At 37.6% G+C, this 18,287-nt stretch overlaps 1 protein-coding gene across 1 annotated transcript; it reads left to right on the top strand.

Annotated features, from left to right (window-relative positions):
* The first annotated feature begins 2,295 nt into the window (after positions 1-2,295).
* LOC122586989 (putative disease resistance protein At3g14460) lies at positions 2,296-18,262 on the top strand. Its single transcript, XM_043759041.1, has 2 exons — positions 2,296-6,171; positions 18,179-18,262. Coding segments are annotated over exons 1-2 (3,816 nt in total). The 5' UTR covers positions 2,296-2,356; the 3' UTR covers positions 18,180-18,262.
* Positions 18,263-18,287: the final 25 nt, after the last annotated feature.

The raw sequence follows: 18,287 nt of genomic DNA, 5'->3' as shown, positions 1-18,287 counted from the left end.
AAATCAACAATGTTTTCTTGTAGGTATTTTCTCTATCAAGCCGAACTGTAATAGGATCATTACATACGGGATTCGATATACAGTTCTTGGCTGTGAATAATGATTTTATATTTGGAGCCACAAAAAATGGGATAATTGAGGTGTGGTTGAAAGAAAGGTTAACGCGAGTTGCTTCCATCAAGAATGCCAAAATCACATCCATGGCCTCAGATCCTGATGGTGAAATGCTCTTTGCCTGTTCTTCTGATGGAAGAATCCAGGTTAGACACACTCGTTAAAATACTACTCGTAGTTCATATTTTAAGATTGCAACAATTGTATTTTTGCATATCCTTGAATGATTTCATTTTCTAGGGAATGCAAACCCATTTACTTATTGTGAATAAATTATTTTTAATCTCAAATTGAGTCAGACAACAAAAGCTAAAATGGGAATAAGCGAAGGGAGTTGAAAGTTGCCATAAGTGTACTATTTATACTCCTTATTAAAGATTATTGGGTGGTGTTGAAAAGTTTATAAATTTGAGACATGTGAATTTACTTATTTGCCCTTACACATATAATTATTGTATACCACTATCTCCATCTTAGACTTTTATCTCTTTTACAGATACCAAAAGCTTAGACTTTTGAGACACTAATCACAACATGAAACGCCCCATCAATGGTATCCGTTGCAATGCGCGGGTACCATGTTCGTCAATGCATACAAATCTTTCATAACTTTTTTTAAAGAAAAGGTATACTATGTTCGTCCCATGAATCAAAACTAAAAGACTTTGATGCACCTGAAGTGAATTAGGCGCATCAACAGATCCCTTCCACAATGATCCAGCCATCATATACAAAGTTTGACTAAATATTCCAATACTTAACAAATGTACATAACCAAGATAAAAATTGTCATGTTGATTTCAGACTTGGGATTTAGATTGAAGATAACTGAGCAGAAAGAAGATAGATGACTCGACGTGGATTTGGACCTGGTTAAACGGCTAAACCCAAATACATTATTTAGTTAAACATGTTCCATTAAGTTAATCCAGGTGTTCCTACTTGTAGTAAATACAATATATGCATGCCCTGTGTATATGGGTCTTGTCAGGAAACAACATTCTTTCTTATATATTAGCTTTGATTATTTTCAACTTATGTAAATCTGTGATGAATGATGCTATAGGTAAATTATTGTATCTACACAATGGAAAAGAATGTGAATTCATTAGTAGAGCGAACTCATAATATATATCAAATCTGTAACCAACTGATATCCACATCATTGAACACCTGATGACAACCACCTCAGGAACTTTCTATTTGACATTCCAAGATCACCTTTGCAAGATCAAACAGAAATGATGGGAAGAAATTGCATCAAAAGTAACTGGAAAGCCGATATCTTTCTATTTGGCATTCCAAGATTCTCTTTTTTGCAAGATCAAGAACAATGGTTAATAAAAGCATTGTCGATCACATGCCCGTAACTACCGAAAGTTATCGTCAGCCCCAGATGGAAATTTGATAACATAAAGGTCTCCTGGCCCTTACTCCTTCAAATATTCTTGACCATTGTCGTGAGAGCAGGGCGAACGCGCACATTGCAATTCTATATAACAAGCAGCCTGCGTATCATTCAATGCTGACCTGTTACGAGCAAAGGATACTTCAAAAAGCATGGTATTGCTTCATCCAAGCTACCAGCTTCATAGAAGTTACAGATATAGCTTCATAAAAGTCATAGATATATATACGGTCAACTTTAGGCGCATGCCATACCCAAGAGTCAACATTTGAATTCACCTCTTGCATACTCATTTTTGAAATACTCAAGAAATTTACATTTGTGAGATCATACCAGTTCTGAAATTGTACTCAGCTTATTATTATATCTCTGCATATTTGAAGAAAAACATTTTATTCTTAACATTAATCTCTTTTATTTAATCAAATGTTAGTTTTTCTTCATTACATATACATTAAATTTTATTTAAGCACCATATTATAAATTACACGCTTACCATCAATTTGTTTATTAGTCTATTTACTCATTTACACATACTCATTACAATTTTATTTGCTGGGCCAATGAAAAATTAATACGTAGATCTTTTTTTCTCTTAATGCTAATACCAAGTTGCCTACTAATTTTCAATTGGCCACCAACTAATATTCAAACAGAATACCAAGTTGCATACTTATTCTCAATTGGCACCATGTCCATTCATCTGTTATCTTTATATCCTATATGTATATATATACACATCCATTATATATCATTTAGTCATGATAAATATACATTCATAACAATTATTTTCCTTCTCATATCACATTTTCACTGTAAACTACTTAACAATCAATGGCTGAAATCATTGTTGTTGCACTTATCCAAGTCGTTTTACAGAAGCTGGGAGATGAAGCCTTGAAGCAGATCATTCGGGCCAAAGGAATCGAGTCTGAGCTCAATAATCTTGGTAATAAATTGTCCATGATCCAAGATTTCCTTAGTGATGCTTCTGACAAAGAAATTGCTGATAAAAGTGTCAAACATTGGCTCAACGGACTCCAACATTTGGCATATGATATTGATGATGTACTCGATAGCTTGGCAACCAAAGCCATGCATCGTGAGTTCACTACCAAGGTAAAAAAACTCATCCCGACTTTCAAACCAAGTAGTAAACTGCGTCACAAGTTAAATATCATTGACTCCAAGTTACAGGATTTAGAAAAGGAAAAATGGTGTCTAGGTTTGATTAAGAAAGATGAAAAGCCAAAAAGTGAGACTAGTAGAAGAAACGAAACCTCTTTGCCAGATTCATCCGAAATTATTGGACGAAAAGGAGAAAAAGTGGAATTGCTCCATAAGTTGTTGGGAGATGAGCCATGTAAGGAAAACTTTAGTGTTATACCGATAGTTGGCATGGGTGGGGTTGGTAAAACCACTTTAGCTAGAAGTTTGTACAATGAAACAAAAGTAAAAGATCACTTTAAACTCCATGCATGGGTGTGTGTTTCTGATGATTTTGATGTTTTTAAGATAACTGAAACCATCTTTCGAGCAATGGCTAGTGAAAACGAGGAGTTTAAAGAATTAAATGAGGTTCAAACAGCCCTTTCAGATCAACTTAAGGAGAAACGATTTCTAATAGTGCTAGATGACATTTGGAGTGAAAAGTATGTCGATTGGGAGAACCTAGTAAAACCGTTTCATTCGGGGGCCCCAGGAAGTAAAATAATCATGACAACCCGAAAGGAGGGATTGCTCAAACAAATAGGTTTTGATCATTTAAGTAACTTGGAGAGTTTGTCACACGATGATGCTATGTCTTTACTTGCCCGACATGCATTGGATGTTGATAATTTTGATTCACATACCGATCTGAAATCTCATGGTGAAGGTATTGTGAAAAACTGTGGGCATTTACCTTTAGCTTTGAAAGTGGTTGGAAGGCTACTAAGGAGGAATATAAATGAACAATATTGGCAGCACGTGCTAACGAGCAAGATATGGCAAATCGATGATAGTATTGTTCCGGCCCTTAGGCTAAGCTACCTAGATCTTTCGGCATGTTTGAAACAATTGTTTGCATATTGTTCCTTTTTCCCCAAAGACTTTTTGTTTGACAAGAAGGAGTTGGTTCTGTTGTGGGTGGCAGAAGGCTTCATTAAAAAATCAAGTGGAAGCGAATTAACTGAAGAATCTTTGGGATACGAATATTTTGAAGAGCTCTTATCGAGGTCATTTTTTCAACATGAAGCTAATGATAAATCATTGTTTGTGATGCACGACCTCTTGAATGACTTGGCCACATTTGTTGCTGAAGATTTTTTTCTCAGGTTGGATGACCTAAACGAGATGAAGACAGAGACACAAACTTTGACAAAGTACCGACATATGTCATTTATTCGTGAGAAATTTGTTGGTCACCAGAAGTTCGAGGCATTTAAAAGTGCCAAAAGTTTAAGAACTTTTTTGGCAGTGTCGGTTGAGGTGAAGGAAAGTTCTAATAGGTTCTACTTATCGAAGAAGATACTGGTTGATTTACTTCCCGCGTTACCACTGTTGAGGGTTCTTTCCTTAAACGGCTTTCAGATAAGTGAGGTACCGGAGTGTGTTGGTCGTTTGAAGCACTTGAGGTATCTTAATTTATCGCAAACCAATATCAAAGAACTACCAGAAAATGTGGGCAATCTTTATAATTTACAATCATTGATTGTTTTTGGTTGTCATAAGTTATGTAAGTTGCCTAAAAGCTTTTCAAAACTTAAAAATTTGCGACATCTTGACATTGGGGATACTCCATTGTTGAATCACATGCCCTTTGAAATTGGTGAGTTGAATAGCCTACAGACGCTTAGCAAGATCATCATCAAAGGAAATGATGGTTTTACAATAATCAAGCTCAAAGAGTTAAAGAATCTCGAGGGGAAGATTTGCATCGAGGGGTTGGAAAAAGTGCAAGATGCAAGGCATGCACGGGACGCAAGCTTATCAATGAAAAGGCTTACTGAGGTAGAGTTAATATGGGATAATGTATCTAATAATTCCCGAAATGAAGAACTTGAAAATGAGGTCCTTCATGAATTGAAGCCTTGTAATGATGCTTTGAAGAAATTGAAGATCGCATCATACTCGGGAACAAGGTTTCCAGATTGGGTTGGTGATCCCTCATTTTGCAAGTTGGTCAATGTTTCGATAGGTCAGTGTAGAAATTGTAAGTCTTTACCAGCACTTGGGAGGCTACAATTACTAAAGGAATTGGTAATTGAAGGCATGAAGGGGATTAAAGTCATAGGTCCCGAGTTTCTTGGGACATGTGGTATTGCATTCCCTTCGCTTGAAACTCTAAAGTTTATAAATATGCCGGGCTGGGGGGTATGGTCTACCTGTAACGGGGTTGCTGATGCAGTGTTTCCATGCCTTCGAGAGCTTTATATAGCTGGTTGTCCTGAATTGGTTGACATCTCACTTGAAGCACTACTTTCATTAAGGATTCTACGAATAAAAGGATGTGGTGATGGTGTGTTAAGAAGTATGGTCCATGTAGCTTCGTCAGTCACTTGGTTGGTGATAAATAATATTTCAGAGCTTAGTGATGAGGTGTGGAGAGGTGTTATAAAGAATGTCGGGGTGGTCGAAAGTCTATGGCTTGAGTGTTGTAATGAAATAAGATACATGTGGGAATCAGAGGAAGAGGCAAGTAAGGTTCTTGTGAACTTAAGACAATTAAATGTAATAGGATGTTCAGAATTGCTGAGATTAGGAGAGAAAGAGGAGGATGATAGTAGGAGCAATCTTCTAACTTCTTTTAGGATTTTGAAACTAGAGAATTGTAGAAATTTGAAGGAATGTTGTTGTCCAGCTAGCATTGAGACATTGATAATTCGTGAATGTAGTTCAATAACAAGTGTCTCATTCCCAAGAGGAGAAGGAATGGAGAAGCTCAAGGCATTTCATATTTTCAATTGTAAGGAACTAAATGTTATTATGACTGGAGAAAGTACCAACAACAAATCAATGCTTGAATATGTATATATAAATGGTTGGCCAAACCTGAGATCTGTGAATGGATTATTGAACTCTGATCACCTCACCTCCCTATGGATATCCGTTTGTAAAAATATGAAGTCATTTTCTGACCTTGAGTTGCCGAGACTCATCTCATTAGAAAAGCTGGGAATTTATAATTGTCCAAATATGGATGCTTGTTTTCCACGTGGGAATTGGCCTCCCAAATTGACTACTCTTTTCATCGGGGGTTTAAAGAAGCCCATGTTAGCGTTTGGCCCACAGAATTTTCCAACCTCTCTTGTTGACCTAACTTTAGTTGGCGGAATAAATGATTATGAGGCGAAAAATCTGAGTCGATTGTCTCTTCATGTTTTTCCTTCAACTCTTACTACTCTTTGCATCACCGGATTTTGGAACTTGGAAACAGTTTCAGTGGGACTCCAACACCTCACCTCCCTCCGACATCTGAAGATTAGGAAATGTCCAAAGTTAAAAGATCTACCAGAGCAGCTGTTGCCTTCACTCTTGAATTTAGAAATTAAGGGATGCCCAAAACTGAATTTAAAAAAGACGAGTAAAGGAAGGTTCTTCAACAATAACTACTGGCCCAAAATCTCTCACATCCCCCGCATCAAGATAGACGGTGAATTACAAAATTAGTAAGAATTTGATCCTTTCATTTTATTTTTTTTTGATATGGAAGTAATTAATTTTTTTTATTATTAAAATTTTATCTACTTAAATTTAAATTTTCTCTAATTCATATATGTTTATTGCACTCTAAGTGTTTGACAAAATGCCTCGATACATTTTTGTAATTTCATATCTATTACACATACATTTTTTTTTTGAAATCAGTTGTTAAAATGTTCTGCTTGAAATCTTATCCATCTCTTATTATTTGGCCGCACGGTGAGAAGTAAAACCTATGCATTTAGTTTTACCTAAAACTGTATGGGATATTCAAGTAAAAGATAAACAGTTTTATTGCACTTTTGTAAATTGTGTTAAATGTGAAGTGAACCTTTTGAGTGAGAAAAAGAAAGTAGGTATTTAGAGGGAATGTAGGTATTTGAGAATTAAATTAATTTGCAAAAGGTTACAAAATGTATGATAGTGGAGGGTTTATATAGGCTAAACATTTACACTAAACCCCCTCACTAATTACATTAAAAGCCCTTGATTAATTTCTAACAAACCCCCCATCCAAAACTAAATTAACTAAAAGGACTAGATTATTACATAAAATCAAAACACGCACTAACTAATTTATAAAGCTAACAATCTCCCTCTTTAGTGCTGTTTTGCAAAAGATCATTGTCTAGCCTTTTTCTTCTTTCTTTGCCTCCGGTTCCTTTTCTTGGTGGATGATTCGGGTTTGCCTTAGAAGAAGGTCTGAGGCTTGAAGGCTCTTTTCTCGTATTCCCCTTTTGTTTCCTTCCAGTACTTCTCGGGAATAAAATAGTATTTTGGATCCTCAGGGCGATCGGGTGGTTCAATGATGTTATCAGCGAAGTTGACTGGGGGCATATTGTGCATTCCAGGCTCATTATTCGGTGAGTATCTAACCCAAGAGCCTTCTGGTACATGAATGACACCTTTTTGTTCTTTTGGGAGTCTGGCTGCAATGATTTGTCTTGATCTTTCTTTATGTTCTAGCCTTGTCTTGATTTTTTGAATCACCTTCCGTAGTCTTTTTTTTTCCTTTTCCGACTCTTCGAACTCATGTAGGCTTTCAAAGACATTCAAGCATTGCATGAGGGTACCATCAGAATATTTGGATAGTTCGTCGAGTCGTACAAATATCTTATGCCCTTGATCACTTACAAACACAAAACCCCTTGGGTTATCAAACACAACAACATTGTTGAAATTCTCTAGATTGATGCCTCTGATCCTTTGATTTGGCCTGGAGAGGTTAACTTTCTTTCTTCTCTTTTCAATGGCCAGTTAGAAGTCTTTTTGAGTTTGTCTAAGAATGAGACTGTCCATGTATCTTTTGACTGCATAATAGGCCTCTTGGTTTTCTGGATCGGGCTGAATGAGCTTTCGGGCAAAGTGATGTAGAAGGAAGATAAGATCATCAGCTGATAGAAGATTGAATCTGGCTTCTCCAAACATGTATTGACGGACATCCTCATGTCTAACAACCAACCAGAATAAGCCAGGGGGTCTTGTATACCCGGGATCACGCCATTCTTTAAAATGAATGCTAATTACTTCGACTATCTTCAATTTGAACTGTTTCTTCCATTCTTTGTTTGCTATGTGGCTTTTGGCATCAATGAGATCTTTCAAGTACTTTGCCTTTTGATGCTCAAGATCATATGCCCATCTAGCCCTCAATTCGTCGATATCAATCTTTTTCAACTCATCCTTTTCTGAGAAGATTTGTGATGCTTTTTCTTCAAGGAATTTTGTTAATTTGAATAACTGGAGAGGAATGGCAAGATAATTGATTCTGCTTCTTTCATTTGATCTAAAACCACCTTCATTGATTTGTACTTGGGGAGCTCTAGTGTTGTCTTGAATACGAGGGTGATTGAGATGGTGAATGAGTTGATGAAAGTTCAATTGGTTGAGTGTTGGATCGGGTTGAGGAACAGTTGGGTAGTTATCAAAGCCAGGGGGAGGAAGATCATCATCAGAAGAATTGTTTTCATCATTAGGATCAACATCGTTGCCACCAACATCAAAATCATCATTGTCTGGAAATTAATCATTATCATCCACATCTTCAACTATTACTGAAGGATCAAGATTAAAGCCTTGAGATTGAGCATCATCTCTTAAATCAACATCTTCAATTATTTTAGTGGCATTACTTTCTCGAATCTCAGAAGTTACAACATTAAGTTCTTCAGTAGGTTCATTACTAGCAACATCAACAACTTGAGGTGGATCTCGTGTTTGAGCATCATCACCTATCACAGTCTCTTCAACAACATTTGCAGCGGCACTAGTTCTTTCTTCAGCCATAATAACATCCCTGTTCTCCCCCTCGTGTTGGTCCTGATCATCACGCCTCTGTTGGACAGCAGCAGCTTGCTTACAAGTGGCTTCTAGTTCAACAATTCTCTTGTGTGCTGCTTCGAGCTCTGCGTCCTTTAGAAACAAATCTTGAGCTTCTTGATCTTGAACAAGTTTGATTTGATGAATATGATCAAAGCGAGCTTGAATTGAGGCTTGAATGGCGAGATCATAGGAATCGGTTTGGCCATATAGTGATACGAGAGTAGCAAGTAGGGAATCATAAAGTGTATCAAGGTTGGCTCAGCTTTTAGGTGGCATAGGTCCATAAAGTTTCTTGGGATGAGAATCGGAAGAGGATGAAGAAGGAGATGAATGTGGAGGTGAAGGTGGGTCAACGGAAACAGTTGATGGGGGAAGTTGAATGATTGGTCGTGTAGATTGAATGATTGGTAGGGAAAAAGTATTTGTTTGTTTGGTTTTGAGCATCCCAGATTCATCTAACCGCCTTATATCTTCTCTTTCTCTTGTATCATACTTTAATGCAATACGTTCGGAAACAACAGGAGGTTTGTAAATAGAGCCGGAAGAGGTGGCAATAGCTTTACCTTTTTCAATTCGGAGCACTTTGGCTTGGGTATCGGGTGAAAGAGGAATGCCAGGGGCGACTGACGTAGATGTCGTTGTCACAACAGTAGGCTCCGTAGGGTTTACAGTGGCCTAGAGGTGGTGAACCAGCAGGGCTTCCCAATGATTTATGAAGCGATAGCTCTACATTGGTTGTTTTAGAACTAATTGGCTCAACACAAGTGTCAGGCGCAATGTTCCGGTTGGTGGGACTGCCAGGATCTCCAAGATTGCCCGTTGTACTGGGGATTTGATCCGCAGTGCCTGTCATGGTTGCATGAGCAGGACTTCCAGACACTCCTTGAGAAGGTGGAATCACCGACTCTCGGTCTGTTGTGGCAACATTCAAAGAATGTGCGTGCTCAGAATCGTGAGACCTAGGAGATCTAGACTCGACGTTGTGTGAGAAAGAAAATGGGAGAGAGGCAAGGGTCTCCGCGGCAGAAATATCGTCATCCTCCGAATGAGGAATTGATAAAGGGTTTTCCGGATGCCCGTGCAAAAATGAGTCCGGATCCTGTAGAAAGGATCCGGAGAAGTGAGGTGGTGTTTCATTCGAGGTTGGGGAGTCCTCGGCTTCTGTCCTAGGGGTATCATCCCGGCTAGTGGTTTCATCTATTGGAGGGCCATCGTTTTCTTTTTGCCATGAACCTAACCCGGACCTCACATCCTCTCCAATATGTTTTTCAACCCCTCCTTCAGGACCACCTTGTTCCTCCAAAGTATCAAAGAATGAATCAGAGAAAGGAGTTTCTTCGTTATTTTCATTTTCAACATTGTCAGAGGCCTCCTCAGGAATTGGTTTTAGAGGCTTGACGCGGATTTTCTTGACCTTTCAAGATGGTTGATTTTTAATAATTGGTGAAGATGAGGAAGAAGGTGAGATTAAAGTTTCAGAAGAAGAAAATGAAAGAGTAAGAGGAGATGGAGCAATGAAAGTTGTTGACTTTTTTGATTTAGATTTTGACTTAGATCGGTGGTGAGATTTGTGTTTCTTTGTTGGTGGTGCAGAAGATTCAGGAATATTGGTGGAAAAAGATGGAACAGATGAGCCAGGTGCCGAATCATCAACTAACCCCTCTTTTTCTTTTCCTAGACCTATGACCCTCACTAGGCGACCTATGCGGGGGTGGGGAAGGCAAAACTCGGCGTTGAGCTGTCGTACCCCTGGCTACATACTCTCGGTAAATCCTAAGATCAGGATTATCTAGGGGAACCTGGCTAAGCAGAGAATCAAGAATTGGCATGAAGCGAAGATGTGCAAGACGGTTATTAGCATAAACATAACGGAAGCTAGAAATCACAATACGTCGAGAGGCGGGAAATCTCTGAATGTTATTATTGTTGTTGAGGAAATGTTGCATGATGACAGTTAAGAAGCGGAGAAAGGCAATATACTTCTTGTTTGGTGTAAACTTCCCATTAACTTGGAGGCGAAGATGATCGAATGCCACAACAGCAAAATCAATATGGATATCATATGCAATGTCAAATAAATATGTTAGAGTGGCCTTGGTGAAGTCATCTTGTCCTTTTCTTGAAGGAGACATGCAGTTGTTGATTATTGAACATAATGTGTGCCACAGTGGGTGAAAGTTTTTCTTCTTTACGTCTTTTAAAGCAGTCAATGGACCATCATAACCCAATTGTTGTACCCGATGAATCATTTCAATCAAGGGAGGAATAGGAACAAAGCTTGTGGTTCCCGGTCTTGAGTTTGCAGTGGGAAATTGTAGTATGTTCCGAAACTATTCTAAATTCAAGGTAAAATCTTGTCGTGTGCCATCTGTGGTAAGAAGAGAGAACTTGAAATATGGGATTGATCTTCCTCTTGGCGGAATGTATTCGATGGTGCGCCACATATCAAATATAAGCTATTCTTCTATGCCTTGTGCAGGGATGGTAAAGACGTTAATCATTGGATGGTATGTAAGCATCACTGGAATGATGCCATGTTGACAAGCGAATGGTATCATTAGCTGTAAATTATTCTGCATGTGTTTGGTGGCACCATCTTCAAGGAAATCCATTCCGAATATGAGAATAAGAGTGGTAAAAGCACACGAAATAGACAAGTAATCACCCCTGAAAGCCGGTTTTTCAAATAGGAGTACTAATACCGGGAATCGACAAGATCAGTCTAGAAGATAAGGAAAGCTAGTAAGAAAGCCGGTATTGGTGAGAGAAAACCGGTATTTGAAAAAGAAAGAAAATACTTGGAAAATTTTGAGAAAGGTCAAATTTGGGTCAAATCCGGGAGAGTGTTGATCAACGATTTGTTCAAAGGTAGGTTAATTAGGAAGTACATAGTTAGCATCGGGATCAATATCATTATCGGATGAATGATGAGAATTGTTTGAAGAACCTTGTTAGGAAGAACTTTGAGATGAACCAGTAGGTGCAGAGGAATCATGAGAAGAGTTATTCGACGATGGAGGAGATGAACCATTAGTTGATGGTGAAGAAGACGAACTTTGTTGGTGATGATTGATCTGTTTTGAGTAAAGAATGTGATGGCAATTGCTTCAGCCCACAGATTTTGAGGTAACTTAGAGTATGCAAGCATTGTACGAGCAGCTTCAACAAGTGTTAAATTTTTTCGTTCAACAACGCCGTTTTGTTTAGAAGTTCTCGTAGCAGAGAATTGATGAGTAATACCAACCGAAGAGCAAAAGGATTCAAGGGTAGCATTCTTAAATTCAGTACCATTGTCAGATCTAATAATGCAAACAGTTGACTGGATGTTGACTTGAGTCTTTTTGATGAAATCAATGATTACTTGAGGAGTTTCACTCTTTTCACGAAGAAAGAAGACCCATGTATAGCGAGAATAATCATCGACAATGACCAGAATGTAACGTTTAGCATGAATACTCTAGATACGCATAGGGCCACAAAGATCCATATGAAGAAGATGTAAAGGAGCTTCAGTGCTCAGGTGTTTCTTTGGGTGATGAGATGCTTTCTTCATTTTTCCAATGGCACAAGTAGAACAAACAATGTTGCTTTCATATTTTAGATCAGGAAGTCCATCAACTAGCTGTTTACTAGCGAGAGCATTAATGGTGTGAAAATTAAGATGAGAAAGACGGCGGTGCCATAACCAAGTTTGTTGAGCAGAGGCTTTGGACATAAGACATATTTCGGAAGATGGAGTGGGAAGTTTGTTTAGATCAATGGGAAACAAATTTTCATCTCTGGTACTGGTAAGAATATCGACACCATCCTCTGTCTGGACTTTGCATTCATATCGTCGAAAGAGCACTTGAAGGTCATTATCACAAAATTGGCCCACACTAAAAAAATTATGGCTTAATCCTTCAACATAGGAAACATGCTTGATGGTAATACCATTTTGAACAATATCTCCATAGCCAAGAATTGGGGCAATGTTATTATTTCCAAATCGCACGGTACCCTAGAATTTCTCAACAAAGTTCTTTAAGATGGATCGATTTCCAGTCATGTGTCTAGAACATCCGGAATCAACATACCAGATACATATAAAGTATTCATGTATAGGTTGGAAATATGGTTTGGGTACCCACATGACATTGGGTCCATGAGGGTTAGGAAAGCACATGCAAAGCATTTATTTATGATGGAAAAGAACGAGAGATAGAGAAAGTAAACACAGAACAATAACAAAGATAAATAGCAATCACACAACCAAATAAAAATAAAACATTCAAACAAACAAGTATATTTATTGAAGATATAGAACACAGCACACCAACGAGTTCAAAAGTCAATGACAAATTACAATCATCCGAATTACTTAATGTTTTGGAAAACTAGTTCTATCAGATCTAGACCGAGAAGCATGAGGCCTACAAACTATCCATTCTTGTTTCACAGAAGTAAATTTGCCATCAATCTTGACTTTCCTAGTAGCATGCAAAAATCTATCTTTAGGGAGCCACCTACTGCTAGTATCTAGGCTCAAGTCACCCGAAACGTGAACATGTTTGACATTAGAAGTAGGTTTCTTGTGAGAGTTGACTAAAGGAGTCTTCCTAACAGGCTTCTTGTACGTAGGGGAAAACCAACCGTATTGATCATGGTATCTAATAGAGCCTAAGGCCTCATCTCTAACGGCTCTTAATTTGCACTTTGGTGTGGCAAACGATTCCCTGGGAAAGCCAGAGTACTGTTGATACTTAGATTGGTTTGGAACAGAATAATCAAGTTGAACCTTAATCTTTGGGTGCTTGAAATCACGGCCTTTAAAAGGTGTTTTAGGGGATTGAAACTTGGGGACAGACTTTGTAGATGGGTGAGAGGGCGTGGAATCTTGATTAACAGTTGGAATATTGGTTTTATTTGATCTTGAAAAATTTTCAAAAGGTGAAACTGGTTTTGGCAAAGGTGATTTTTTAATTTTGTGAAGCCCAGGAGGAAAATTATCATTCTTTTGTGCAAAATGTTTTTCAAAATCTGGATCAAACGCAATGTCTTCTTCAAGAAAGTTATTCAGATTTGGTAGGTTTGAAAAATCCATTTTGACATATTTAGGCTTTGGTTTAGATTCCAAGTTGACAATTGGGACAGTAGGTTTAGATGGACAAAAACTGTTATTGTTAGGGACTTTAGGGGTAGAAGGAGAAGCTTTTGCTTTGGATGAGTTTGAGGTGTTAGGTTCCTTGAAGACTTAGGATTCTTTTCATCTCTTTGGTGGACTGGAAAATGACATGCTTTGAGTAAATTTGAAGCATTTTCATTGTTATTATCGACAAAAGCTTGAAGTATAATGTTCTTATACTCCATTTCCATTTTGAGTTTGTTGAAATCTAAAAGCAAATTCAAACGTTGATCTCTTTCTTTTTCAAACTTCTTGGTTAAAGTATCAATTTCACTTAGATAAGCTTGAGTTTCCTCGGAAAACTTGACTGGTTCATCAATGTTTGGAAAGAAATAGTCATTTGTTGCATTTTGTGTGACACTCTTTTCAGATTGAAACTCATCCAATGGGTCACTAGACTCATTTTTGGTTTCATCAAAGTCACTGTCATGGTCTGTTTGGGTGGATATGTTGCGGGTCTTAACAGAGTCACAATCAGTTTACAAAGCAACGTCAACTAGTTCACAAACAGTTTTAATAAAAGAAGAGGAAGAAGAAGAATTTTTCATCACATCATAGACAGGACAATAGTAAGTAAGTAAGTAACTGCTCAGTGCCGCCTTCCGCGGGTTTTGAGCCCCAATACCTTGACGGTGTATGGGGAGGTTAAGATGTAGGCAGACCTTATCTCTACCAAAGTAGAGAGGCTGCTTCCAGTTTCTACCTAAATGGTAGAAAAGGCCCTCCAACCTTTGCATGGGATGAGGATCGAACCCATGACCTCTGTCTCCAGAGGCAAGGGTGTTTACCACTGATCCAACCATGCTGCTTGTACAGACAGGACAATGGGGATCAAAACAATCATAAGTAACACCAGAGGAAGAGTCAGAAACATCATTCACTTTCTTGTTACAATGACTCTGAGACAACAGAGTATCTATCAAATTTTGTTTTTCAATGATGGTTTGTTTCAAGTCTGCAACTTGTTTTTCCAAAATGCTTCGAGGGATGGAAGGTCGAGCTGGAGCTGGTTTGGGAACAGGAATATCATTTACTTGTGTAGGTTCATTTGAAACAACGACAAGCTGATTATCCTTAGCGTTGTCATCAAGTTCGACTATAGTTACAGAATGTGTTTTGTTTTTAGGGTAAAGTGAAAGATTGAAAAGATTGACAGAATCATTGATATTATCATAATTGAGTTTAAATGCACAACATTTTGATAGATGCTCGTCAGTCTCAATGTCACCGTAACTTGGTCGAACATATTGAATGGTCAAGCCATATCACATAAGGTCAGCATCATACAATGGAGGGACTTTACTTTGGCCAGTGAGCAAGTTTTTAGGATCCTCGAAACCCAACCCTTGAGTAAAATTAGAATCGAAATCTCTAGGTTTATTTAGAAAGATTTGCTTATTTGATCGATCAATTTTGTAAACCTTGACTTGGTAAAATTTGATTTCCTCTTTTAGTTCATCAATTTTATGATCAAGCTTTTGGTTTAATAAATCTTTAATGCAACAAGCATAATTTAAATTAGAGATTTTATCTTCCAATTCTTTGAGAGTAGGTTTGGTTTCGAGGAGTTTGTGTTTCAAAATTTCAAGATCTTTAGACAAGGCATTAGCACGGAACATCTCATTGGATTTGGCAATCTTCTCTTCTTTAACGGTTTTGGTTAGCTCAAAGACTTTTGTCTGAAGTTGTTGCTTCTCAAGAAGTAATTCAGAGGAAAGAGTGAAAGAAACTGAAGCTCTATTATTCATAAGATCATCGAAATCCTTTTGAAGTTTGTCATGTTTAAGTTGGAAATCTTTTAAAGAGTTATCCTTTTCATTTAAAACTTCTTTTAAGATCGAAATGTCAAGTGTTAATGAGTTGTTAAAAGCAACAGTTCGATCACATTGAGTCAGAAGGTGGGTAAGATCAGATTGGAGAGTAGAATTTACCTCGTCATCCTCCGTCTCAGAGCTAGCAGACCCTTCATCAAGTGCTTTTGATTTCTTGATTTTTGTCATAAAGCAAACATTAGCCTTCAATTCTCCAGTTTCTTCGTCTGTCAGATGAAACTACTGTTCATTCTCAGCCAAAAGAGCCATGCCACATTCCTTTTGTTTGAGTAGCATCAGCTTGTTTTGATAATATTCCTTGTTTTTCAGAGTTGGCTTTGGGCAATGGATGGCAAAGTGTCCAGGAGTGCCACAGTTATAGCATTTCCTCGGCTCAGTCTTTGTCTCAGCAATCTTCTTCTCAAACTTTCTCGGAGTTTCAACCTTCCTTTCAGCACTAGCATTGTTATCATAAGAATCAAACTTCAGGGGATAGGAATTCCTGGCATACGAAGAGACAGATCATGTTCGTAGTTGGTTGTTTGTTGGCCTTTTCTTAAAGTACTTGCGTTTGAAGGACTGGGTAAAATAAGCAAGATCTCGGGCCATTTGTTTTTCCTTGTCGTCCATGTCAGGATCACTTTCGACATTTGGTTCATCATCAGAAATCACTTCTTCAACAGTTATTTTGGAAGACCGATAAGGCTTTCTGTCAGCAAGTAGAGCAAGTGGATCAGTGTTGGAACTTTCAGGGAGTTTGGATGGTTGTTTCTTCAGAACTTCTCGGGAACTCAATCTCAATTTCTCATACAGATTATGAATGTCTAGTTTGTGGAAATCTGGTTGGGTATTGATCTGAGTTCCATAAGATTGCCAAACTTCTTCTAAGCTTCTGATAAACTTTATGTTGAGCTCCATTGGTGTTTTCTTCACCTTTTCTTTTCGCAGATCATTGATCACGTTACAGAATCGATCATATGCACTTTCCAGTGATTCACCCTTCTCTTGCTTGAATGTTTCATACATATCTAGAACATTTGACAGTCGGATAGCAGTTGAGACCTCTGTTCCTTGAAATTGTTTTTTGAGTTCATCCCAAATTTCTTTGCGAGTTACATAAAAGTCGACGTTTCTGTAGATTTCATTTGGGAGAGCAAAGTAAAGATAAGACACAACAAGTTCATCTGCTTGAGAGCAGTTTTTCAGGTGGAAGGGGTTCCTTAGTTACATGATTAGTGTGAATGACAGGGCCATTCTTTTAAGATTCTTTCGCAGCAGTACCAAGAGGTTGTTTCGCAACCCAATTCATGAAATGGTTTCTCCATTGGGGATAGCAATCACGATACAAGACAGGTGGACGGGACTCGGAACCAATGATCAAAGAGTCTAAAGTAGCCATAACTTCCGTGCAAAAACCGGTTTTCAACCCGAAAAATGAGTAGAGTAACGTTTCCACAAAATTGATGATATAAAGAACTAATACCGGTTTTGGTGTAAACCAGGCTTTACAACAAACAACCACACAACAAATCTCAACAGAAACCGGTTTTGAGGAATAGAATAACTAATACCGGTATTCGTTAATAAGTGAACAAATACCGGTTTTTAACAGCAAAAATGGTCAGAATTTCGGCTTAGAAAATGATCAATAGAAGAACAAATACCGGTTTTGGAGGAAACCAGGTATTAATATATTCAAACACAACACACAACAATCCTTAAGTAATACCGGTATTCGGTGAAAACTTCACTAATACCGGTTTTCGTGGAAAACCTTGAAGATTATAATGAGTTAGAAAATGGTGAGCAAATACCGGTTTTGGAGTAAACCAGGTATTATAGAAGCCAAAGTATTAAACTTTAAGTAACTAATACCGGTTTTCTAAAAAGATTCAGAAAAACCGGTTTTCGAAATGAAAAGTGAAAGTTATGACGAGTATTTAAATTTTATGAATAGGTTAACTATTACCGGTTTTGGTGTAAACCATGTATTTAGAGTAAAGGAAAACCGGTAAGAAACCCGGTATTATAACTACTATTCAAGAAGATCTGAAAACCGGTATGAATCCCGGTATTCAGAACAGAAGGTTTATTTTTCGATTTCAAGACATTGTGTTTTGAGTTAGGATTTGAAACTTTATAAGTGTTATTATAGGAAGGTAAGGAGTGGGTTAACACAAGAAATGAGATTACATTAACATGATTAGAAGGTAAAGATTAAAGCTTTCGGTAAAATGATAAAAACACAAGTTAGCACAAAAGTGAACAAAATCAAGTCATGGATCTAACACAAGTTGTGATTTTGCTCTGATACCAAGTGTAAATTGTGCTAAATGTGAAGTGAACCTTTTGAGTGAGAAAAGGAAAGTAAGTATTTAGAAGGAATGTAGGTATTTGAGAATTAAATTAATTTGCAAAAGGTTAAAAAAATGTATGATTGTGGAAGGTTTATATAGGCTAAACATTTACACTAAACCCCCTCACTAATTACATTAAAAGCCCTTGATTAATTTCCAACAAACCCTCCATCCAAAACTAAATTAACTAAAAGGACTAGACTATTACATAAAATCAAAACACGCACGCACTAACTTATAAAGCTAACAACTTCCATACTCAAAATTGGTCAGTTTTTTTTAGTGTATATAACTTATATTACTACTGTTTTTCCCTTAGGAGGGAATACTGGAGGAAAATGAGGAATCCGACAATGAAGCATAATGTGATGAGAAGGGTCATATTTTCAATGGTTTTGAAGAATGTTTTAAGAGCAACTCCATAGATA

The sequence above is a fragment of the Erigeron canadensis genome, chromosome 2, assembly GCF_010389155.1.
Source record: "Erigeron canadensis isolate Cc75 chromosome 2, C_canadensis_v1, whole genome shotgun sequence".
Lineage (NCBI taxonomy): Eukaryota > Viridiplantae > Streptophyta > Magnoliopsida > Asterales > Asteraceae > Erigeron > Erigeron canadensis.
The sequence above is the reverse complement of the archived record's forward strand: the minus strand, read 5'-3'. Positions and strand labels throughout refer to the sequence as shown.

What these genes read in the sequence shown, in the direction of transcription:
- LOC122586989 (XM_043759041.1), top strand. Translation starts at nt 2,357, where the DNA reads ATGGCTGAAATCATTGTTGTTGCACTTATCCAAGTCGTTTTACAGAAG.